The 27461-nt window shown below is 34.9% G+C and overlaps 1 protein-coding gene across 8 annotated transcripts in view; it reads left to right on the plus strand.

Annotated features, from left to right (window-relative positions):
- The window catches only part of GRIA4 (glutamate ionotropic receptor AMPA type subunit 4), a 387746-nt gene extending 362527 nt beyond the window's left edge, over positions 1-25219 (plus strand). For 2 of the 8 annotated variants that reach the window (XM_017343621.3, XM_070077577.1), the window contains 3 exons: positions 8187-8301; positions 16401-16535; positions 22532-25219. In XM_017343621.3, coding sequence (XP_017199110.1) covers positions 8187-8301; positions 16401-16535; positions 22532-22696 — 415 coding nt within the window. In that variant the 3' untranslated portion in view covers positions 22697-25219. Of the gene's footprint in view, positions 1-8186; positions 8303-14093; positions 14209-16400; positions 16649-22531 lie in introns of those variants that run through there. The other 6 variants (XM_070077585.1, XM_051819991.2, XM_070077581.1 and 3 more) reach the window with 6 other exon arrangements.
- The last annotated feature ends 2242 nt before the right edge of the window (positions 25220-27461 follow it).

Genomic DNA, 27461 nt, shown 5'->3' on the forward strand with positions numbered 1-27461 from the left:
TAATTTGTTTTCAAAGTTTTATTATTTCTATGTAAAAGTTTCTGATATGCTATTCTGGAACTTTCTTGTGATGCTCTTGTTGGGGATTCAAGATCATATACCTTAAAATATTAAAGCTAAAATCATTAAGAATTCCATGTATATTAAAGTAGAAATCCGTCACCTTGAGAGAAAATAAATATCATCATCTAGGTAAATCAAGACAGCATATACATTATTGATATTGCTTTTTGAAGAAAACTATCTACTGCACTTCATTCTTGGATATTTGGAAACTATCCATTCAGTTAACAAGATCACCTGTCTTTCAAATTTTATCTCAACTCAAGGGGTATTTAGCATGAGAGAATAGAAGTTGCCAACTGACTTAAACAGGTAATACATGAGTGAGAGGGTTCACAAAGCTTAATGAGGGATAATCCCTGCCAGACTTGACAAACTTCTTGGGAAAAACAACATAGGAGAGATGAATAACACTTTTAACTACTCAGGAAAGGGACTGAAAGGAAGTAAAGTGTATTATAGCACTATGGGAAAGAGCACTGGACCAGAAGGCAGAAGACCTGCTGCCAGCTGGGCTTGATGGACAAGTCACCTAACTTTCATTAGGCCCAGTGACCACATCTGGAAAAGGAGAAGATTTAAGGTGATTTCTAACCCACGTTTTCACTGAAACATTCTAGGATGCTTTACTTTTAAAGCAATCGGTAAACATCTTTAGAAGCTAACATGATGGAAAAGTAAACATGATCCGTGGAATGGCTTAGAATTCTGGAACTGGTAGAAGGAGAATAAGCATCATGGTCTAGATGATGCAGGAATCCAGTCAGGGATGGGGCTGAGTCCACCAAGTGCCTGATGGTCCAGCCAAGGCACCTGCTTGACAGGCCCAGCATTGTTGCACAATTCCAGGCTGGGAGCATGATGGCAACCAGTTCCTATATTATTGAAATTATACTTGAGAATAATAACTTGAAAAATGACTAACATTCAGAGATACCACATAAACTAAAGAACTTCACATTCTAGGTAGCTGTGGTCTCATCTTGAAACAAGGCTAACTTTTATATGACTTGATCAGAGATAGTGACAACAAGAAGGAGGTGGCTTGGAGCAGGAATTTCACCTCATACATTTGAAAACAGGACCCCAAAAGGTCACCACATATAAATTAAATAATTTATTTAATATGAATAATTGATATTTCCCCAACATAGTATTATATAATAATAATTAAAAGTATCTTTTGACTATGTAGATAAATTCTTTATTGATTTTACATGGTCTTCTAAAAGGTTTTACACAGGATGTGTTTGCAGAATGATCACACATTGAAGCTGGTATCTTGGAAGTCTCTTCTCACCAATTCGCAGTCTTAAGAGTTCTCTATGAAAATTCTGGAGCCATCATGCCTTCAGAAATGTTTTCATTTCTCTTACCTTTAATGAATATACTTAAAATAATCAGTAATTAATTTTAAAATAAATGTAGAATCTAGAACAAATTTTTTTTAATTCATATTCACGTTTGCCCCTCTAAGGTCTAAGAATCCCCAGAAATTATATGCCAATCTGTAATTTTGTGTATTTGTGCCTTTCTCCTGAAAAAGTAACTGTAATTTTTATTGGATTCTAAAAGAGGTCTATTATCCAAAACAGGTTAGAAAATTCTTGTCTATGATCTAAAATTGATAAAATAATAAAACCAAATTGCCTGAAGTATTTGTATTACCTAAAAAACACTTAACATTAAAATATAATTACATTTTCCATGCTTTAACAATTATTGGCAGATATCCTCAGGAAAATTACAATACTTCTTCAAATAATCACATTCCTCAGACCCAGTTCGCAAATAGGAATTTGTCATGGAATTTCCAAAGAAGATGCAGCTTAGAGACAATTAGTGGAAGCTAGTCCAGTACATAGTGAATTTATTCAGTTCTCCTTGCTCACTTGAGATATGAAATGCAGACCTCCATACTAACTTAATAGCAGGCATGCCATCCAAATCCTGAAGCAGACACTAAATCCATCAAAGGGGTTTTCAGATTCTCATTATGAATCAAGCTGTATCTGAATTTCTTTCCACTTACAGAAAATTTTTCCCTTCGAAGTTTGATATTGTTATCGATCACCAGTGCCATTTTATGCAAATCTTACAATTGCATTAGCAAAATGGAGTGAAAACTTAATACCTTTTCCAAAAACTTTTACATATATAAAGAGAGAGAGCAATTTAGCCCAAATTCTGCCACTGGAAATGAGTGCTCAAATCCAATGGAGCAAAAAGAGCCTTGTGCTTGTCTACTGGAAGGAATAATTTAGAAAGAAAAGTAATAGCATGGCTACAAGTTAAATTGAAAACTTAGTGGAGCATTGATAATGCTGAGAACTGGTTACTCTTCCAGGCCTAAATAGCAGATAGAAGGTAGAACCATGAATGCAAATGTCTTTCTTTAGGATCAGACAAACTCAGCTCTGAACTCTTTATAATTTGACAGCCTATTGATTTTTATTTACTTTTCATATTTTTTCTGATTGATAAAATAAGTATTTTTCTCAGCAGATTATTAATTGGCTTTACACAAAGTTCTGGAGTTTGTTGTAAATTCTTGTTTCCTTTTGCTAATGTGCTCTATTCACCATTATCTGGAAGACATTAACTAAATTACAAAAAGCAAATCCCTATGATATTTGTTCCTCTCTACCTATCTCATCTTAGGTGGAACAAACTTTCATGCATGCAACTCTTGTGACAATACTGAAAATGCAGCTATCACTGAATAATGGAATGAGAGTTATTTCTTATTTTTCATGAAAGTATTATTTATTAGGATGACATAAAGTTTAAAGCAAATGAATTTTCCAATCTGGAATTTGCTTGATTCTAAGAAAATGATATAGTAAATATGTAGTATTGTGGAAGATTAAAAAATAATATTTTTCTATTCTTGCAAAAAATCCAAAAATGACTTTTCTTAAGGTCTCTAATACTTGTTTGAAAAACAACATAGTTGCCAGCAATGGAATCCTTTTTAAAAAGCACAAAGCTATATACAAACTTTTCTTTAAAAATGTACCATTTAAGAGGACTCAAGACTATTCATAGTCACATTTATTTAATGCAATCTGGGAAAAAGACTCACCTTATCTATGTAAATATGTGTGAAACAGTAAGTTTCCTCTCTAGATCACTGAGAGTTCTATAAACTTCCTGCAAGTTCTATCTGATGAGTTAGACCTTCTAATTGATGCGTTACTCATGCTTCTCTGCCTGACCTGTTCCCTCAAGTAAGACAGAACCTGTGTAGGAGCCAAATACAGCACATGTTCTCCAGCCTGTGACCAGAGGACAAAACCAAATGGACCAAAGCAATCCAAATAATCAGAAACAATGATGTCTCTCTGATCCCTAAGAATAACTTCTAGATTCTGCCTCTTCCTCAAATTGTATTTCATCCAACGTAGAATATATATTTTGGATTTAATAAACAATTGTTTAAAGATTTATTTATTTATGTGAAAGGCAGAGTCATAAAGAGAGAGAGATCTACCATCAGTTGGTTCACTCCTCAAATGGCCGCAACAGCCAGGACTGGGCCAGGACAAAGTCTGGAACTTCCTCTAGGTCTCCCATGTGGGAGGCAGGGACCCAAATACTTGGGCCATCTTTTGCTGCTTTCCCAGGCACACTAACATGGAGTTGGATCAGAAGCAGAGCAGCTGGGACACCAACCATTGCCCATATGGGATTCTGGCATTGCAGGTGGTGGCTGAACCTACTGTGCCACATATCTGGCTCCCTGAATTAGCAACTCTATAAGATATTTATATTATACAATAATTGAGAAAGATTTTTCATCTGTTGCTAATTAGCAAAGTATCATTGTACATTATAGGGAATCTTGAATTGATGGGGGAATATAAAGAACAAAATGGAACCCAAATTATTCATAATCTCCCCATAGTGACTTATTATGTTTTATATTCATTTATATTAAATATACATAGCTTATTCTCAGATCAAGATCCAAATGAATGTGCATATTATTTATTTTTTTCATTTAACATCCAAAGTATTTAACATCAAAAGTATAAATTACCTGTCAAGGTTTTTGCTAATTTTAAAGGAATTTTCTTGTTTCTTTACACAATTTAGTCTTAGTTCACACAATTTTTTATGTTTTTAGAAAATAGTATTTATTGAGGACAATTAAAAAATCCACCTATTCAGGTAAATATTCTGGACATTTTACACCTGATACATATTTTACACATTTTATATATATGCACATATATTTAGATATTATATATTCACATATAAAATATATTTACATATGCATATACATTTTTATAAGGAGCATGGTGTGAAGAATATCCCAATAAAGACAGCACAAGCTTACAACTGAGTAGAATTTTTCAAGTGTATATAACTAATGGATACTTTTTTATGAGGATAGTAATGCACTAGCCCCATTACTCAGCAGTTAAGCAATACATTGTATTGCTTCATACACTACTGACATATAATATTCATCCAGTTAAGTGCAATGGGATATAATTTGTTTTAATCAAACTAAAAACAACATTGCAAATTCTTTCTGCAAACTATACTTGCCCTGCATATCCTGTGTGCAGATGTTGACTAAATCTAAAGGTTTGTATCATTAGTCCTTTATAACATCCACAAATCTAGGAAATCATAAAAATACAAAACTTTACTGAACTTAAGCTTTTAAAATTTGACCCACTTACTTAGATAGACATCATTTATAACAATATCTTAACAACAGAGAAATTAGACTACAAGAAATATGGTTTAGCACTAAATATAACAAGTAAGACATAAAGTAAAGCACAAAAGCATATCCAAATTTATAGAAGTAGATGATAAATTATGTATGCAAGGTTAGGGGATAAGAGCTAAATGGTTCAGCCTGTATTAAACATGCTTTTTATAAGAAAAATTTACTTTTCTCTAAGTTAGCTTACCCACAATTAATAAATGAAAAAAGTTTACATATGTTAGTCTCTAGAACTTTTGTTTTATGTGGCACTTCAACAAGAGTTTTGTTAGTAAACATGGGTGCTGTGTGCTAATGCAATGAAGTATTTATTTTCTTCATATTAAACTTGATTGAAGGAAATTCTGGGAGTAAATATCCCTGGAAGCTTCCAGAGGTCCTAGAATTTTACCAGGTGAACATTTAGGTTTTAGCCCTGAATCAAGTTCCCCCTCATCTCACCGCTAGGAAAACAACTCTTTGGAAGGAGGTTTTTCTTGGCTGGTGTTCCCCAAAGGCATGAGAGGCAAGGGCAAATAAGTATGTTTCCTGGGTAGTATTGCAGTCTGTCAGAGTCCATTGTCAACACATCTGGGTTCTCCAATGTTCTTTACACAGCCAGCAAGAATATGATCACTCACTGTTGTTTCCTCTCCCCTTTGATTTTTTAATGGAAAAAGAGTTCATTTCAGTTGACTTTACTTTTTAGAAACTTCATTTAATGCAATGAGCGGAATAATTAATGTAAAAAGTGGCCCACAACATTTTTCTTTTCTCTCTTATCTGCTTGGGAGATCACTGCTTATCTCCCCTAATGCTTAATCAGGGTGAGAATATTCCTTACAATCAATATCAGTTTCTTACATTGCTTATGAAGTCAATGTCTGAAATATGTGAAGGGGATTCCAATGCAATAATAAAATGCGCTCCATCAAGAATCTGCTTCCCAAGTCCCCTATTGCCCTGACTTATGATTTGCTTAGCTCTGTTAATATCACTCCTTCAGGTTTCTTTTTCTTTATGATTGGATAAAAAATATTTTAACCTAGTAGTATACATATATTTTAAGGATATTTTGCAATTCTTATTAATAATACCACATAAAAATAATTCACTCTGTAAAATAGAACACATGACCAAATGGTCATTAGATAAGTGGTTTATGCTGCACTTGAATTGCAGTCTGAGGAGGCTTTGGACTTACACGTACTATATAAGGAATTGTCAGACAATTGTAAAAAATAACAAGCATTTTTAACATGCAAAGAAATCTTGAAATACTAAAGACTTCACTTCAAGTATCAATCACAAAATGTCTTCTATGTTTCATTATGATGCTATTAAGTGGTCTTTATGGAGGAACAAGCTTCTGGAAGACATGTGGATTGTGAACTGGGCAGTGATTTATCTATTGACCAGACGCATAATATAAGACAAATACCTAGAGAGACACATATATGGATAGCAGTGTGAAACTAAACTGTTTTTACATGGCCTATTAGATGATATTAGTAAGACAATGTCTTAGAATAATTTTGTAGAAAGCTTGATTCAGTTTTCTCAACATAAAGCTTTTTTTCCTTATCCATACCTTTATTTTGCTTTTTTTGTTTTCTATTGTGCTGTGAAACTGTCTGGGTATGGCTAATACTCGAAACCCTGTTAAATAACCCTCTCATGAAATGGTTTTGGTTTTATCAAAGGAATGGTCTAAACCAACATATAAAATAATTGGTATACCACTTGTTAAAAAAAAAAACACTATGAAATCTTGAAGCTAAAATAAAGTGAATTATAAAAATAATTTTCTCCAAAATAGAAAATTTTAGTAGTCAGTTTTAGTTCATTAAAAGCTAAATTTATTTAGTTTATTGTTGAAACAAAATTAAATAATTCATTTCTTTCGACAGAATGCTTAAATTTCTTTATATTCACTGAGGTTTTATTTGTTTCTGTTTTCTAGTCTGGTCCTTTTGGTGATAAAAGCTGACAACCTAATATTGTTCCCTTTAGGAAAATATTAACTTTTACACCACTGATGTGGCACTTACTAGGGAATGTGGAAAAAGCTAGCTATTTAATTAAAAGTAACTCATAAAAAAGTTAATTCTCTCAAAGTGTGGGTCTACTTAAAAGAAGTGTTTACGCTCCAAGTGGATCAGACCATAACAATTGTGGAAAAGAAAACTGTTTACTTAAAATATGAGCACATTTTAAGAGAATAACTACTGTAAACCACAACTTAGTGGTAAATTAGGTAACGCTTTTTGTTAGCTAAGTGACATTTCCCTTGCAAATCATACTGTTTTAATATGGCTATTTTGCTTCAGTTTATCTATAATTCCTTTGGCATTAAGAAATCAGCGAACTCAGTGTTTCTCAAAGAGCATACCACAAACTGTACCCAAATTCCCTCAATTTATAAACCACTCCTTAGATTTAACAGAAGCTTCATTAACTGCTGGAAAAACCTCTTGAAAAAATTAGTGAGTTGTTGAAAAACTAACTTGAAAGCAGGGAAGAAATCAAATATATGGGAAGCAAAAGTCCATGACATTTTTTAAATCCTCTTAGAAAGTAATTAGAATATGCTGCTCCTTTTCCCCTATAGAGATAACATGGAGAAAATCTAATCTAGAGTACTTGCAGTCTGCATCACATGCAGCATGACTTCCTGGGGTTTAATGACTTAATTTAGATAATCAAATTGGATATGCATTCCTAATTTCTAAATAGCATCCAATGCCTGTAAGAATCAACACAAAATTTAGATGTAGGAACTTATCTGTAGGAGCTGCTACTATCTCTTTACTATCCTATATCTTTCAGCACATGAGAATGAACCAACCTGGTAATCACAGATTTCAAGACTAACTAAATGAACAAAGGAAACCCACACAAATAATAAAGGAAGTAACAATCAAGCTATACTCTTGATTAGCAGGGAATCAGTCCACAAAAATTAGTGGATGATTTGTTGGGTTTTTTTATGCCATTTTGTTTTTCCTTATGGAAGTGAATTTTCATTTTGTTCTCTTTGGGTTCTTTGACATTCTTAGAGACAAAGAAATTCAAAACACAATTCTTTCTCAGTTACTCGGAAATTCAAGTTTATTACTGCTTTGCAAAAAAAAAAAAATCTGTGTGACTGGTTGGTGATAAGTTATGTGACAATAAACAGAGTGTGAAAATGAACAGCACCAAATGCCGCATGTTTAATACATTTGAAATTAGTTACAATTGCCCTTGGTTTGGACTCCGGTGGAAGAGACTGCAGGATGGCAAAATGAGAGGTTTATTTAGCGTCTGGGAGAAGCTTATAAACGAGCTTAAGTCCTCATTCCTTCTAACATCTTAACAGCTGTACAGTTTCTTACAAAATATGTTTTATCGTTTCAAGAAATGCTGTTAACCTCGCAGTTTTAAAACTGAATGAACAAGGCCTCTTGGACAAATTGAAAAACAAATGGTGGTACGACAAAGGAGAATGTGGCAGCGGGGGAGGTGACTCCAAGGTTAGCCTCAATGTCACCAAAAGCGGGTAAACAGTATGTAAAGTAATAGGTGCATCTGCTGGGAGACTTCAGATTTGGTTCTACTACTACCAGTTAAATTGCTAATTCAGTCCCTTCACAAACTTAAGTATGCAATTACTGTCAAAGCAAAAATATTTGCAACTGTTAACAATTTGATGCCACGGTAACAATTCTAATGAAAACAGCCAGTGAAAATCTCTGCTTTGAAGAGGCTGTGAACCTCTATTTCTCGGAAAGCTGAAAGGGGTGCAAATTTCTGGATGAGAAATTTAGACCAGAGAGAGACAGAGAGGGTAAGTCTGTCTTGTTTTTTTGTTTTTATTTTATTTTATTTTTTTTTTACCATAATGGCCAGAACTTCTACCAAACATTCTTAAGAAGCAGCAACAACCTAGCAATGTCAAGACCTATTTAGAATGTCTGCCCGAACGTTTTCTCCATTGAAAACTATCAGGTTTCTATTAAACAACAAATCAAAGATAATCTTTTAACCTAGATATCTTTTGCCCTCCATAAATGAATCAAATAATGAAATGAGAAGGCTGCGAAAACAAGAGCAACTCAGTTTTTTCTTCATTTCATCTGTGTCTTATTTCCAGCTTCACAAAATAATGCTTTTATGCAATTGCTAAGAATGTATTCAATTAGTAGAATGTAGTAATTAGCACCCAAGAATCCATACTGTTGCATATCATTGTTTGCAGACTTCATTAATAAAAATCCACTGACAGGAAAATTCTGATTGTTAACTTCAGTTTCTATGTAAGAATGATAAAAATTTAAAGTATACACTCTTGCTTTGTTTTCAGATTTAGAAAATTGTCCCCAAAGAGAAATCCTGCTTAGTTGCAGGTTGTTGATTGGACTAAAAATGCTCTCACTTAGCCACTCTCCCTACACAGGTCAGAACAGCTGCCACCAGCTTGCTCCAACCCCAGTTTAAAAGTCTTGGAAATGGAGCTCACATGCGTATTCCTATCGAATAAGCAGCCCTTTTACAGGAAAAGGAAATTTGAGAGGACTTCAAAAAAGTTTATGTAAAATGGAATTGAAAGAGAATACACAGTTTCCATGAACTTTTCCTCGAAGACTACTCATAGGAACTTCACCTCCATTCTAGGGTGCCATGTTAGGGAGTACCAACTTCTATCTTTTGGAGCCTCAACTTTTAGAATTTTCTGATAGTTTATATAAATGTGTAAGCAAATGTATAAAATTATCCAAGTTTACATAATCTAGCATTCCCCAATGCAAATTAGAAATTAGAAATGTCCCATTATAGCAAAAGATATTTATTTCATTAGAAAAATTTTGTTTGAATTTTATTTTCATATCAAATATGAGAAGTAGAACAGTGATTTACAAATAAAACTTCCTACAAATAAAATAATGAAATCCTATTTTAGTGTACATTATAGGCTTCTTCCAGATAAAAAGAAGCAAACAAAACAGAAATATATGTATACTGGAAATAATTTATATAATAAAAATCATTTTATTTATTTAAAGGAAGGATTAGATAATTCAGTCAGATTTAATCAGCTTGTATCCAACACATTGTTTGGAACTTGATGGACATTCATTAAATATTTGTTGTCCAAAAGAATAAATGAGGATCTAACATTAAGGTTACCAAAAGCAAGCTGTTTAATTTTTAGGTATATTGTACATTAGTTTTCATCAAATGTGAACTATAAAATTAAAACATTATTTCAAATTTTGACAAGTAGTTTTCCAAAATATAATTAAAGATTGATGTAAAATGTTTCCCCATGTGAAATAATCGTTTGTTCTGTTTTCCCTCAGGAAAAACAAAAAACAAAAAACCAGTAGGTTGTATGTTGATGTAAGGTTCATCACCAAGAGAATAGGTTGTTGTAATCTAAATGTTAATAATGCCCTACTCTGGATTTGTAATAAAAGGTCATATTTTAAACAGCCTGACCCAACTGACATCAAAGTAAATTACCAGGAGGCGGTTGTTGCTTTTTCATTTTTCATTTTGTACCTTCTTCAGATGACTGATTTTCTCCTTATACTTACCTCATTTGGCCTGATCGACCTCAAAAGAGGTAGAATAAGGAGGAAAATACTGAATTGAAGAATGCGGGCAGCTCCAAAGCCTTTGGTATGCATAAAGCCAAAACAGAAGAGACAAATGCTGCTGATTTTAGAGTAGAGGGAAAGTACACAGTGAACTCAGCACCAGCGGGCTGAGTGCCTAGCTTCTCTAATTTGGAATATGGAGTCTTGGTCGGAGGACACTAACTTCCCCAACAGTGATTCATCCAGTGAAGGAGGAAAAATGGAAACTTGCACCACACGTGCAAAGATTACTGTGAGAAGACAAAAACCTGTCAGTCACGGGTCTGTAACTGGAGTTGACATCTCCTTCCAGCAAATTTAAGTAAACTTTGGCTTTATCTAGGCAATGTGCAAGTACCTGTGGAGAAAAAGATATTTATCCACTATTCTTTCCTTTAAGGAGCTTATGATTCCATATAAGCAACAACCAGACTATTTAGATTCCCCATGACAGCTTCCAGAGCCACTCTACTTCCACATCAGAATCCTCATCTGACAGCCACTCCCAGCAGTAGGATGTTCTCATCAGGCAGGATTTGGCCCAAGAGGCTTCACACTGAAATGTAAAACAACAAAAATATGAGGATAAGAGTCCTACATTTCAATAAGTTTAAGAGTAAAGGCACAATTGATGCTGTATAAATTAATTTGCTTGAAAACTCACTTCTTTAATAACATTGACATTACTGCAATGTGTTTTTTAAAATAGTGAAGAAATTCATACTCATTCATGTAAGTAAAATACAGAAATGTGCTAGTTGACAATGACCCAATTTAAAAATACCAACTGTAATATCTAAAATGTATTTTCATCTTTGAGTAATGTAATATGGTTTAGTCTAAAGACAAATCATGCACAAATTTATGTCAATTTTTATATGAGTTGTTTAATCTTAGTTCCTGTTGGAAATTGTGGCAATGGCTATAGCCATCAAACATCCAGAATTCAAAAAATAGTCTAAAAAATTATCAATATTTTCTATGTAGTTTGTTATTCTCTATGTATATTAAAATATGGACATTTATGGAGGCATATGCTGTATTCATATAAGATCATATTGTAGGTGTGATTGCCAGATAATATATGATTCCATAATTTCCTGGTTTTTAACTTGACAGTGAAGAATACAGGCCATTCCTCACTTTAATATGTCTTATAGTTACAAATGACTTACTTCTCTTCACCAAAGTCATGAAAAACCATGTAAAAATAAAGGGAGTAATATGAAAAATGTGCATTCATAAGCAAAAAAAAAAAGTAGAAAAGAAAAAGTGTGATAAACAAAAACCACTAAGGGACGCTCAGCCTTGGAAGGGACTCTCCCAGGAAAGAATTCTCTGTCCAATGCTAGACACTCCATCATTGAACATTAAGTATGATTAATAATATTTTATTTTCTAAATGCCAGTTTCAACTTACTCTCTAAAACCAGGCCCCCGGTGTGGAGGGCAGAAGAGGAAAAGAAGCCAGAGAGAGTGACAGAGTATTACCTTAAGAAAAAGATTTAAAACAAAGGCAGTCTTCATTTAACTCCGTTTTCCTTCAACTGTTTTTTTCTAGAAGAAACTTCAGTCATCCTTGTCCTTTCAGCTCTTAAGTTCTCACCTCCCAGCCCACCCCATTCAAAAGCAGGATACAGGCTAATACAATTTACCTCCGCAGTTGTTAAAGTCTTTGTAAGCTAGCCTGGGAACTCACCAGCGTCAGTTCAGTAGCTTGCTCTGGGTTGATTGAAAATAATTTAAACATCACAATTTTTGGAGCATCTACTCTCAGTTAAATACTATTTGGCAAATACTATTTGACAAAGATGAATGAGCTGTGGATTGCGCTATCAAGGGGTTCACCTTTCACCAACCCATCTCCAGGTGTGGTTTTGTAACAATCACTTCAAAAATTCAGGCTGGAGTAGGTGGTAAGGAAGGTAAAACCTATACAGACTGTGCTGTCTAATTACCATAATTAACCACTCATTCCACCCTCAATCTCAGCTTTTAATAGAAAGTGTTGAATCATGGCTCATTTAGGTTTTTAATACACAAAATATTTTAATAATCATGACAATGCCTATTACTTCTTATAGATCTATGAATCTAAGCCAAATTAAATTTTATAACATTGATCCCAAATTTAAATTGTTTTCAGAAGTCATATAAGCAAAAATAAAAACATGTTAGATATTGTTTTCAAATGCCATCAGTGTGGAAAAATGGTATTAGTTTAACTGTTATCAAGGGAATTCAGTTAACCAGAAACCCCATTTCTTGAATCTTCTGTTATATTTTTCATTGCTTAGGCTGCAAAGTCAGACTATCAAAAATCTTAATTCCTCTTCTGACTAGCTGTTTAACCACATGGATTAAGCTCTCTGTGCCTTGATTTTGTTTGTAAAGTTAGAGTAAAGGTAGCAAATATGTAAAATGCTTTTAATGGTGCCTGGTAACTAGTAAGTTCTCCGTAAATGTTAGGTAATATTATCACTCTCATTATTAATACATTACCTAATTGTATAGCTAGATATATGCGATAAATCCCTTTGTAATTAAATAGACACAGGCTGTGATTCCCCAAATGCATTCTACATTTTCTGAAAGAAGTGAGGCAGAGGCAATATAATTAGAATAAATAACGGTGGTACTTAGAAAGATCCAGAGAAACACAAGTCTCTAGCAAAAAACTCACTGACCATAAAAGCAAAAATAGCTAAAGAACCTAGATGTTACTGCTTGCCATCCGTCCTTCTAGCTTTGCAATTAACAGTGGGAATAAAAACAGGACAAATTCTTAGTGTTCTCAAAATACTGAGGCTAAAAGATAACTGACATCTTCCTTCATGAGATTCCTTATACAATATTCAATACTGGAGTAAATAACGATCAAAATTAAAGGAGGGACTTTGTAGTAGAGCCATTTGTCTATTCAGAAAAATCACAGTTACCCCTAATGTATCATTTACTTGTTGGTAAGAATTTGTAGAGTAATTATAATCACTTCACCTTTTACTCCAAGTATATTAATACGGTAGACTCCAGATAGATGAAATTGCTTCTGGTGATATTATCAGCATGGACTTTACTTTAAAATAATTATTTCTACATTTGTCTTATGAAGAACTTCGCTTGCATGAGGCACCCTTGGGCTGTCAAACCGGACTCACCTTGTCTTTCAATTAGGTCTTGGTTGACAGAGGTTAAGGAGTCAGTTAATTAGGGATACTATAGACATTCTTTTATATGATGAAGTGAAATCCCATTAACTGAATAAAAATGCATGCTGGAGATGAAATCAGTTCTGTCAGCTTCTGTTTAAGTCTATCAACCTGCAGCCACTTCCATGAATTTTGAAAGAGGGAAATAAAGAAGTTTGTGTAATTTGAATGACTCACACATTTATGTGGGGGAAAATTGAGAATGCTCAAGAAACCCAGCCCAGGCCAATAGTTTTGGATTCACAGTAATTGCATACATTTTATTTAAAAATCCTCCCTAGCAGTATGTGCCTGTTACCTAAAGCGATGGAGCAGGCCCCAGTTTTATGTCTGATTCTAAACCTGGGCCTACAGTACAAGACATAGCACCTACTGTGGCCTCTGCTCTGTCACTTTGCCATGCGATTCTAATGTAGTTTTACTTGAATAACATAAAATAACATATATAATGTTATTTATGTTATTTTCCACGTGAAGAACTCCTGTAAACCTTGCCGTTTTGAAACTCAGTGAGGCAGGCGTCTTAGACAAGCTGAAAAACAAATGGTGGTACGATAAAGGTGAATGTGGACCCAAGGACTCTGGAAGCAAGGTCAGTCGCTGCAGTTCGGGGCCTCCTCTTGTGTTCACAAAGCAGTAAACGGGAGCGATTGTCAAAAATATTTGGAAATAATCATGAAAACTGAACGTTTTTCTATGCTCTCAGCCACTGCCTAATTAATTAGAAGTCAACATCATAAATTTCAATCACAGGGACTGCAACCTGCTCCCCAATATTAAGACTTTTAAATAGATTTAAATTAACTGCAAAAATATATAAAATAATAAAATTCCTTCTATTACCCTCAAACTTACGTACCACTAATTAAAGTAATTTTCTTGGTTAAGTTTTTGTTTTTTTTTTTTTCGGTCAAAGACCATGAGATCTATTATTTCAAGAACTGAGGCATTCTTAAAACAAGAAATGGGAAATTGATTATAGTCATCCAGAAAAAGGACCTAAATATGACATAAATGCTTTTTCTGAAGTTCAGTTTTTTGTCACTCTCCTGCCAATCATTCCACTTTAGTTTGAAGAGGCCCTGTTATATTTCTGTGCTGACAGATAAACGGAGTGAACTTTCTAGTTCTCTTCTCCCAACTGAAACTATTTTAATAACAGTGTTTATGAAAAATAATGTTATTTCTAAGATCTCCTATCCATGAATTGTTTTTAGAACAATGATGGAATCTGTAGGCCTAATTCTGTTGGACACAAAGGAAAGTAATGTAAGTTTTCTTTTCCCTAAAGAAAAAACAGTAACAAGTTTATCAGTGAATCTAAATACCTACATAGGTTAATAGCATATAGGAACAATACCTGAAAACCATATTTGATAGTACCTTTTTCTCCCTATATCTTCTTCTAGAAATAAAACAAATTATTGGTTATTCTGACATTAAACCAGTGACTGATTTAAATCTAAGTGCACAATTAGTTTAAAGACACAGGTTAACTGATCGCTTTTCAGGCTTTTCTCTGCATTTTAATCATTTCTGTCTAACTTTGAACCAGAGTGGAATGAGGCAAACTTGGCCAGGAAAAAAAAAAAAAAAGACAAATATAGTTGTATCAAAACCCGATACAAAGTCAAAGAAACATAAAAACTGATGAGTGTTTATTTAAAGATGAAGTCACCCTAAAACTTCTGGCCCCATCAACTATCATGACTGAGCGAACAGTGATTATACTGCATCTGTTGATTTAAACACTGTTGTAATCAAACTATGCAGCAGTCTGACTCACATTTTGCACAAAACTTCTCTAAGAAGATGATGGCCACCAAACCTGTATCAGATCATCTATAAAAATGTTTTTTTGGTATAAAGTTATAAATGTTTATAATTTATGAAAAATTCTGAATTATTCTTGTAATTGCAGTATCTTCCATCCATAGTCGTGATTACTGCTGGAATTATTATGTGTACTAAAACTCTTGAGAGTAGTATGTCTAAAGTATTAACTGATTAAACATTTTTAAGTGGAAGTGGAATTATAGTTTTGAATCAAAGTAATTATAAATTTGTCCATACATAACTTCTCAATTGACCATGGTAATATGTTTATTTTTAGAAGTTATCTAAAAAGTAAAAATTACCTGAATGCTAAGCACGTAATATTCCTAAACAGTATATAATATGAAAAAGTGACATTTTTTATGAGATTTCCCATACAGGTATAACTAAAAGAATAAATGATGTGTATCCTAGCACATTATTTGCTTATATTTGGTAAAGTAATGATAAACAAAATGTGAAACTAGTAGCTTAAGATTCTTAATTCCTTAAGTAGGAAATGTGCAGCTATAGCTATTCAAGAGAAATTGCCAATATTAAAAGTATGTTTTAAAGGAAGAAAAGCCAAAAGAGGTCCCCTTTCCTATGCAATTCAATTTAAATATGTCCTCCTCCAATTTACTAATAAGCCCACTACTGTCACCCTATGTAAATATTTAAATGCTTAAATATGGCTAAGAGTAGTGGTTTTTATTGCATTTTTAGCAATAATAAAATGTTACAAATTTTACTTAATGTAATTATATACAGTTTATTGGTAATCATCATAATTTCACTTCTGAGAGCTATAAGCTTTATGTTTAATCTATAAACCTACATCAGTGATTTATAAATAATTTCCGTTTAAATTAAGCATTTACTTGAATTGGCTGTTTGGATTTCATATGTTCTTTTACCTTTTGGATGTGACATTTCCACAGTTAACTGAAGTATCTTTATCCCCCCCAGGACAAGACGAGTGCCTTGAGCCTGAGCAACGTAGCAGGCGTCTTCTACATTCTGGTTGGCGGCTTGGGCTTGGCAATGCTGGTGGCTTTGATAGAGTTCTGTTACAAGTCCAGGGCAGAAGCGAAGAGAATGAAGGTGGCAAAGAGTGCACAGACTTTTAACCCAACTTCCTCGCAGAATACCCAGAATTTAGCAACCTATAGAGAAGGTTACAACGTATATGGAACCGAAAGTATTAAAATTTAGGGGTAGGACTTAGGGCCTACGGCAGTGAGTGGGGGATGCATCCTGTGAACGCAGTGTTGTGACCTGTCTGTCCAGTGGTGGTATTGCTTGCTTCATAATTAGAGCTTTATATTTTTGGAAACTTCAGTGCAAAGTGGTTCGATTTTCTTTGGCTGCAGATGTACTGTTTGAACCTTTATGTTACCAATAGATATCTGCATTGCAAGGGTCAGAAAGACAAAAACCAGAATTGATCTACTAAATGATTTCAGTATATTCTTCTTGAAATTTGGAAACAATTGGAAATTAGTTCTGGGCTTCCTTGTGTACAAACCAGGCAAATCTCTGTAATAGCTTAATGTTGGGGTACATGTTAATAAGCACAAAAAGCTAGACAACTTCCTAATTTTTATGGTCATATTGTTTTCTAAGACACAAGTATACGTAGGATCTCCAAGACACATAATATATGCTCAATGAATATTAACTGAATCTAATTTGCTTTACATTAATCATCCAAGTGTTTGTTCAGATGACAGTAGTCCTTGAGTCTAACCTTTAGGAACAGTGACCATGTGAATTTTGACTACAATTCACATTGATTAGATGAAATTCAACTTTTATGTTTGCAGTGTCACTCAAGTGAGTAGTCATTTTAGGCAGTACAGCAGTTTCTCCATCAAAGATATCAGCAATACAGTATACATATGCTATAGGGGGATGCAGTAAAAGATAAAAATCACACTGAGTTATGACTTTTTAATTTCAATTTATTTTAAATAAGTCTCATCAGACCCACTTACTCATATCCTCTCATGTCAAGAAAAATAATTAGCATTCAGTGAAATATAGTAGATGGAGATCATTTTTTAAAGAACTAAAATGTCCATTTCTTTGTTCTAATGATAGAAAAATAAGATCTAAATGGACTTGTTATTGCTCTTCCTAAAATCATGTCTTTAAAACCCATTTTCTAAAATTATATATAATAACCTACTGAACAGGCTGCTCATTGTGATCCAATGATAAATGAGTCTTTGAACCTCCAAGAAACATTCAGTACTTGATTTATCTGTGAGTCAAAAGCAAATTTAACTTTAATCAGATATACAATGGAGGTTATGCCAAGTAAACATGCTTGATTTTGTTGTTTATTTATATAAAAGTTATTGAAGTAATTGTTATGATCTTAAAACACAAAAGCCACCCTTTTTTTAAAAAATCAACATCTAACTGCTGTCACCCATAATCTACAAATGAATGATGGGAAAAACTGCACATAAGGAATCCCAAAATGATTCTTCCCCAATTTTTTGAAAAATAATTAAGAACTAAAATTTCAATTTACTCAGATCAATGCAATTTTTTAAATATATTTTTGAAAGGCAGAGTTACAAGAGGCAGAGAGAGAGAGAGAGATGTCTCCCATCCACTGGTTCACTCCCCAAATGGCTGCAATGACGTGTGCTTGGTTGATCCGAAGCCAGGGGCTAGCAGCTTCCTTTGGGTCTCCCACACAGGTGCAGGAGCCCAATCTTCTACTGCTTTCGCAGATCATAGCAGAGAGCTGGATGGGAAGTGGAGCAGTCGGGATTCTAACCGGCCCCTATATGGGATGCCAGCACTGTACGTGGCAGCTTTACGTGTTTTGCCACAGCATCAGCCCCAATACATTTTAAGCTTGACTCCTAATAGCAAAACAGCAAACTGGCTGATGATGTCAAGATATCTTAGCCATTAGGGCAATGCTTTCATCTTGGTATGTACAGAGTGGAAGAGTTTCCCAAGCTGAGAAAGTATTTGAGCATTATTTAGAGCCAGTTATTTGAACTGCCTTCTGAGATGATTTGTACAAAATACTCATAAAATATTTTGTTTTCAGTGATTTATTAAAACTGACTTTTGTTTGGCATAACAAAAGTATTCCAACCATCAGGAAAATCCAAGGAAAGCAGAGAAAAGAAGGAATATTTTATTTTATTGTTTTAAAGATTTATTTTTATTTATTTGAAAGACAGAGTTACAGAGAGAGGTAGAAACACAGAGAGAGGTCCTCCATCTGCTGGTTCACTCCCCAGATGGCTGAAATGGCAGGAGCTGTGCCAATCCGGAGCCAGGAGCCAGGAGCTTCTTCTGGGTCTCCCATGCAGGTGCAGGGGCCCAAGGACTTGAGTTATCTTCCACTGCAATCCCAGGCCATAGCAGAGAACTGGGTCAGAAGAGGAGCAGCTGGGACTAGAACTGGCATCCCTATTGAATGCCACTGCTTCATGCCAGGGCCCTAACCCACTGCGCCACAGCATTAGCCCCAAGGAATATTTTAAAAATTTAGAAAAACTCATAAATAATAGTTCATTACAAAGTTTAGGGGGATTGTTTAAAAGAAATATAAATTCTTAGGTTGTGTATATACAAATTATATGTAGTATTGCTTTCTGAATCAGAACTTAGTATTGAATTTCATCACATTGCTTTTAGAATATATTTGAGGTTTTAAGACAGTAAGTTTTTTTTAAAAAAAAGAATGTGTTCATGTGCATTTGACTTTTTAAAAGATAGTGGCATTCAGTGTAAAGGAATGGTTTGCACCAGTAGAGACGACTTGAGTGTAAGTAGCTTTTGTTTTACTCTAAAATTAAGTGCCTTCTTCCTTTCAAAAACTCTGTTGGCCATAATTTTACCAATAGATTGATTGGTAATTTGGATAATATTTTCCCATAATCCCCCCAAAAACCTGATACCTTCTACAATGGAAGAAGATCTACTTAAAAGTGATCATTTTTCAAAGCAACATATGCAGTTGAGGTTAACAGCCATTAGCCAGAGTAGTTCAACCAAACCCAGACTTTACATAAACTTGTAAGACAGCTTTCCAGTTTGACAGGCTCAATAGGTTCACAAAAGATAAATGGAAATAACAGTTTATGGAAGAAGCAGGATATGTAAATACAGGATATAAGAATGCTCAAATAAATTTAAAGAGAAATAGGGAACTGTCAAAGATGTGTTCACTAATACAATCAGTTACATTAGTTTATAAAAGAGGAGAGATGGTTGAGAGTACATGAACTTTTTCAAGCAATGGAAGTTTTCCTTTCCTCACAAGGCAGTCAAGAGAAGAAATAAAAATAAATTTTATAGTGCAGCCTCTGAAGATGCTTTTTTTTTTTTAAAAAAATCACTATGCCTTTAATCTTACTATAGTATTCAAAAGGGAATACAAAACTAAGTAGACAAGAAATAATTATCTATTTTACTTAATAGTAAATACTAAAAGGGAATTTGTAGACACATATCCACACTTTAGTCTTGGCTTCATTAAATTTAGTGATGGATATATGGCTATGAGTTCTCCAGAGCCATCTTCCCTAAGACCTCTATTAGACAAGCCCTGGTCGTCCTGGGACCCCAGAATTTCTTAAGTCTCAGGATGGACTAATGGAGTGACTTGGATTAGACTCATGAGTATTCAGTTTTTCTTGGTTTCCTCAACATTTGACTTAATCTAACTAATCTAAACTGTCCCCAAATTGCTTTCTCACGAAGCTCATGAAAAATGCAAATGCTGTAACTAAAATATTCCAAATAGCTAAGTACTCACTGAAGGATTCTGACACACAGAAGTCCCTCTGAAACATTTAACATTGGAAAATAAAATCATACTAGAAGGTTGTCAGCAAATCTGACACCAAATCTTGGCCTATGATTGTTGAAACACTTCAGAGTTCGATTTTCTTGATACAGACAGTGCTGCTGTGCTGATGTGCCATTTTATACAACATACCCAAAAGCATGTTCATTCAAATTTTGAGTGGAAAATACTCATCTCTAATAAGATAACCTCCTATAATGATAACCCAGGAGGTTATCATTATTCAGAGAACAAGAATCTTGTACCCATGTTCATTTCCTAGTTCCCTGGTAAGATCCTGCAATATGTGAGATCCTTAACTGAGGGATCCTTTCGGATCTCCTACTTGAATTGTTTCATTTCTACTTTCTCAATGGTATACTGAAATTCAGTTTCTGTTCAGTTTAAAACAGTGTCCCATATATTCATTCAGAATTTTCAAGGTACAATTTGCAAACTGTAAAATTCACCCCTTTACCGTACAGTTCTGCAAGTTTTGAAATGTTTCATTTGGAATTCTATCCTATCAATTTCATATACAAGGTAGAAAAAGGGTATTTTTGCATACATGAACATTCATCCACTCCACCATTATTTACTATTTTGTGCCAAGTAAAAGCCAAAAATATTTTTATTTCTATGGACTAATAGAAAATAACAGAAGTGTTACTTTTCCCTAAAGTTCTCATTGTATTTCCTTTATTTCTAAATATAAAAGCTATTAATGTTTCTATGTGAACTGTATAATGACAATGGAGATAAGTATTAATTTTTGAGACTGTTCACTAAAACAGAACTCTGAGATTGACTTTGGTTTTTATCATAGATATGTCATTACTAGCAATTTGACTTCAACTTTCTGAAATTATCAATATAACTGATCTCTCAACCTCTTTAGCATTTTTTTACTCTAGCATTTTAACCTATTTTTATTTCATTATTTAAGGTATAATTATTTTAATACTTATGTTCCAGGGCAGAGTAATCCAGGGATGGAATTTCCTAAAAATTTAAATGAACTTAAATCACATCAGGGAGTTAAGATACATTCTGAGTTGTGACAGAGTTATAATCTAATCATAGCAAACTTGGAAAATAACCCCTTTGCTTTGTTTTCCTCTTAACATTAGAATTCAGCTCCTAGAAAGAACTTAAAAGTAGTGAATGAATGAGAATTAGACTTACCAATAAGACTGCCTGTTTCTCCTCTCTGTATCTGCTACCTAATATCTAAGAGAACAGGAATTTGATGAGGATTTCAGAAACCTGACCCCATAACCTCAATATGGAAAATTCCCCAGTGATAACAATTCAATAGTTATATTGCAACATGTCTCCTTCCAGTGCATCCTGTTTAAGCACAATTCTTAAAATATGAGCTTTAGCTTCCAGTACAGGCAGAGAGCAAACTATGTGTCACTAATTGTGCTGTTCTGGGTCATGTCTATGACTGGTATGAATGAATGAAAGTGTCTGTGACAGGTCTGTGTTATGAAAACAGGAAGATGCCCTAAGTACTTTTATATGTAGTTAGGCAATTTATTCCAATTTTAGTAGTCTAATCTTTGCACTGTAAAGAAGACATTCTAATAAGAAAATACAATTTTAGAATGTTGTCAAACAAAAAGAAGCCTTTAAAAAAGAGATTTGTTTATTTATTTATTTATTTAAAAGGAAGAGTGACAGAAAGAGAGAGGGAGAGAGAATCATCCATCCACTGCTTCACTACCCAAATGGTTGCAACAGCCAGGGCTGAGCCAGGCTGTAGCTGGGAGCCAGGAACTCCATCCTAGTCTCTTCCTATGTGGGTAGTAAGGGGTCAAATCACTTGGTCCGTCTTCCACTGCCTTCCCAGGCCTTTAGCTGGGAGCAGCCCTGACTCCAAACAGCAGGCTGATGTAAAATACCAGCGACATAGAGGCGGCTTAGCTGACTACACCATAACAACGGTGTCATAGCGAAGCTTTTAAGCTTGACAAAAAGTACTAGGATATAGAGTGCAGAGAGTTGAAAGCTGTTTCCTGCCCAGATTTGCTAAAGAAAACCTAGTTTTATGATTTTAGGGTTAGTTCTTAACCGGCAGCACCACAAACTCTAGACTGATTCACTCTTCAGGTAGCTGAGCTTACACAGTTTTCATATGATCAAAATAATCTGGAAAAAATGCAGATGTCTAAATATTGATATTTTGGTGTTTGTCCTGTCAGATCTAGCTCAAGAAACAGAAATATTGTAACACTCCGCCTTCTTTCTGTTTCCTTTCCATGCCACCCAGTTGACCTTTTCTGAAGCCATAAGAAACAAAGCCAGATTATCCATCACTGGAAGTGTGGGAGAAAACGGCCGCGTCTTGACGCCCGACTGCCCCAAGGCTGTACATGCGGGAACTGCAATTAGACAAAGTTCAGGATTGGCTGTCATTGCATCGGACCTACCATAAAAACCAAAAAAATAATTGAGTGCCTTAATTAAACTGTGTTGGTGACTGATGGAAACACAGCCCCGAGGGACACGCCAAGCGCAAGTCTTGGCTCCCCTGATCCTTTGGCTGAGAGCGGGAAGTACGCCCTAACGCGCTGGACATCAGCAGCAGCAATGTGTGCATGAGCTCAGCTCGAAATCCCAAACTCAGATTTTATATCAGGAAAACTCACAACCTAGGTTTCTTCGGGGAGGGGGGGAGTTGGGATGGGTGTCATTAACAGCAACAAATTTCACTGGAGTGGACTTAAAAACTAATCAGACTTGAGAGTTAGCTCATTAAACTGTGAAGTTTTGCTCCGAAAGGCCTTGGTCTTCACTGAGAGGGATAAAATAGTTATAGAAGTCAATGAACACGCTAACCTGTGTTTCCAGAACACCCATATAACCAATGGAAGAATTTCCAGCTGAGAAAACAAGTCACTAAACTGTGATAAGAAAATAATAAACAAACATGTAAATCCTGTGAAAAAAAATTTAAAGGAAGTATTTACACTTTGGAGAAAACAAATACTGAAACATGCTTGCTTTTTAACTGACGTAAATTCAGTAGAGGACAACACGATTTTTTTCTAACCATCTTAGGGAACAATACATTGCAATAATTGATATAAATGCCATCACTGTAATAATCTTTAGATACTTTTTTTTTTATAAACGTTGTTGGTCATCTTCTTGTTTGCTGTGACCTTAACTCTGTCACAGGAGTGGGTTCACATACTGCATTTGTCTCACTACCAAGAACAAAAACAAAATGAAGAAAATGTTGATGTTAAATCATCGGTCTGCAATGTAGAATCAAAAGAGACTACGGGTCACTCATGCTATTGATATTATTTATAATCTTGTTCTGTGTATAACATTGTGGTTTTTGTACCCACCAAAAAGAATAAAACAACAAATGTTCTTACAATATCTACAGAGCTTAAAGATTTTCTTTCTTATAAAAGTTATTTGAGAAATTACAAGAATATATGAGGGATTGTAGAAGTCAAGTGGTGGACCATATTGGAAAATGTAGCTAGCCCTTATTATTTTTGCCTACTAAGCTACCCATCTTTTACAGATCTTTGACTCATTAGCAGATTAATTTGTCAAAGATGGAGTTTTTGAGTCGGGAAATGAATCATTGTCCTAACAGCAACATAGTCTGTAATTGTGTGTTGAAATTTACTTGACTGTATTTTGCTGCATAAAATTACATGTTTCTTGGGCTTCTCCCCTCATTCCTATTGTTCCATTTAAATCTTTTGATGGCACTAATAATAGTTTGGGGTAGATATTAAACAAAGAATTAGTTCTTGTTTTCAAATAGAAATTGTGAAGAAAATTATATCTATGTTTATTTATGAAAATTTTCTTATGTGTGAGTTAAATTAACATGGTTCAAAAGAAGGTTTGGTTCACTTGAAATAATAAGTATAGTCATACACTGCATAACAATGCTTTGGTTGAAAATGGACCATATATACAATGGTGGTCTCATAAGATTATATCACCTGATGACATTGTAGCCATCATAATTTGTATAAGTAAGATATTTGCACGATGATGAAATCGCCTAATGTCCCATTTCTCAGAACATATCCCCATTGTTAAGCAATGCATGACTGTACTCTAATTTGGATAAAAATCATGTACTTAGGGATCTTGGCAGAAAGCACAAGTTAGGATGATTTCAAAACTCTGAGCTTGAAGGATGAGTTGAGTTTTAGTTGAGTTGAGTTCTATTAGGCAGAGTAGGTTTTAAGAGCTTTATGGGTGAATAGTAGCCCAAAGCTGTGTACGTCAATAGCTCATTTAAGGAACATATGCAACTGGATGGGCAGGTGAGAGCATAGAGTATAACATCGTGGAAGATAAACTTGAAAAAGGTGAAAGATTAATCCCCTTCCTTCAATTCTGGAGATCCCCATTTCCCATTCAATCGCTGTGCTATATTAAGAGCAATCTTAAAAAGTGTAAGTCTAATCACACAAACACACACACTCTTCCCTCAGGAAAAATTCTAAGCTCGTGAGCAGAGCAAATGAGTTCCTCATGATCTGGCCCTTACTGTCTCTTCTGGGACTTCTCATGCATCCTCAACTTCTCCCACCAGCAAAGAACTTCTAAGGCAGCACACAGAGCACTGCGTGTACTATTTCCTCAGTCTATAACTCTTTCCTGCCTCCTCCTACCCAGCTAACTTGTACTCATCCTTCAGTATGCAATTCAAATTTTACTTGCCCTGGAAAGATTTCCATGACTATTCACAAGCCCCTGCCCATGAAACTGAGTTAGGTGCCATTCTTAATGTTTCTTTACCATCACGGCACTTACCATACTGCATTGTAATTGCCTGTGTACTTGTCTGTAAAACTACTAGACTGTAAGCTCCATGAGGGCAGGGACTGTGTCTATCTTGTTCACAGTTGTATCCCCAGCACCCAGCACAGTGCCTGGCATATTGTAGGTGCTTAATAAATATTTGTTGAATGAATGAATTGAATTGAATTAATTTAATTTGAAAGCAGAAAGACAACATTTTTCCTCATTGACAATTCCTAGAGTATGTGCTAAATATATAATGCATCTGAATGAAGACTGAAGGTTGATGATGTCATGGTGTAGTTTATGACAGTAGAAGGAGTGGCTAAAAAGAAACCAAAAAGGATGATCTGGTAAGTTTTCTGATCAGATAGAAGTGTACTTAGCTGTGGAATACTTTGACCAGAAAAATTGCTTTATGAAAACTAAATAATCTCATACAGGATTTTTTTTTTGCCCAGGTATAACCTTCAGAAGTCGCATGGCAAAGTTACAATATAAAGTGGGGTGGAGGGTATATATCTTATCCTAAAAATAATTTTGCCATAAACAAAATTATAAATATGACATAGGTACAATACAAAGGGATACCTCTCTGGATTCCAGTCTTAGTGAATGCTATAAAACTTGCAAACATGATTTTTTTAAAGATTTATTTCTTTTATTTGAGAGGTAGAATTACAAAGAGAGGGAGAGACAGAGAGAAAGGTCTTCCATTCGCTGGTTTACTCCTCCAAAAGGTCACAACAGCTGGAGCTAGACTGATCCAAAGCCAGGAGCCAGGAGCTTCTTCTGGGTCTCCCACATGGGTGCAGGGGCCCAAGCTCTTGGGCCATCTTTCACTGCTTTCCCAGGCCATAGCAGAGAGATGGATCGGAAGAGGAGCAGTTGGGACAGGAACAGCACCCATATGGGATGCCAGTGCCACAGGCAGATGTGCAGCCTACGACGCCACAGTGCTGGCCCCAGGAAACATTATTTTTAAAACATACTTAAGTTAAAAAGCACTTAAATAAAAACATTTGGTTTCACCAAGTTGAAGAGCTGAGTTACCAAACAACCAAGATTAACACTTAATGATCCTACACATATCAGGCGAAGATAAATTTGAAGCTGTATCGGCAGGTTAAAGGTATACAATTAGTCCATTAGAAAAGTCTAACAAATCTTCAGGAGAACCACTTAGCTACATTCAGTTTAGTAACCACCCTCTGAAAATGCCAATAATTCCACCATTACTGCACTTGTTTCAGACTGCCTCATGCTTCTCTATGTGCTTCTTGGACTCCTCACTCACAACTATGAAGTCATTCCATCACCTGAAGCACAGCACACAGTTGTGGTTATCCATAAACACCGCTTTATATAGTAAGTCACTATCAGTGAAAACAATATTCAAAGAATTTTCCCAGTAGACAAAATATCCCCATTTGCAACATCAATGAAGTGCTAATAGGAATAAGAAGTAAACAATAAGTGACATCCAGGAGAGTCTGTGAAAAGACAAATTGAAAATGCACAGATTTATCTGTGTTTAACTTTATTATTAACATGATATTTTCTGAAAAGTATGTCCTTTCAGACACATTCACAAGGAGTCTTTAGTTTCAGTCTAGCAGGCCAAGGCTCTTAGCACTTGGACAACCAAATACAAATGTAATATGTAATTGGTGGTGAATTCACATATTTTCTGAGCAGCTAGTTCTTTAAAAGAAATTTAAATAAATTATGATGAACAAGAGATCCAGAAACAGTATCCCACATAACAACAAAGATGTAAAATACATTCTGTGAAATAATAAAAACCTGCTTTTTTACTTCTCTTTGATTTTATTTATTTATTTTTTTGTGACGGGAGTGGGGTGGAGAGTGGGCAGAGGAATGAAGAAAAATAACAGATGGAGAAAGGAGATATTAAGACAGCAGGAGACTAGTAGGAAGTCTAATAGGTTCCTATTGTATGGCCAAAAGAACTTAGAAGAACAGCAGTATTTGATATATGATTTTTACACTAGTAGATTTATAATTTTTAATACACAATTTAAAAATTATTTGAAGGGAAGAGGAGAAGAGAGAGGAAGAGACAGAGACAGGGAATCTTCCCTCCACTCATTTACTCCCCAAATGGCCAGAAGAGCTAGATCTGGACCAGGCCAAAGCCAAGAAGGAGGAACTCCATCCTGGTCTCCCATATGGGTAGTGGAGGGCACATACGTGGGGGCATCTTCTGCTGCCTTCTCAGGTACATTAGCAGGAAGCTGGATGGGAATTATAGTAGCCAGGACTTGATTTCAGTATGGGACACTGGCATCACTAGTGTAGGCTTACTGCTATGTTACAACACTAGCCCATAGATGTTTAACATTTGGTGTATTCCTCCCATGACCTGTGCACCTGCAGTTTAAGATTTTTAC

Source organism: Oryctolagus cuniculus, chromosome 1 (genome assembly GCF_964237555.1).
Source record: "Oryctolagus cuniculus chromosome 1, mOryCun1.1, whole genome shotgun sequence".
In the NCBI taxonomy this organism is placed as follows: Eukaryota; Metazoa; Chordata; class Mammalia; order Lagomorpha; family Leporidae; genus Oryctolagus; species Oryctolagus cuniculus.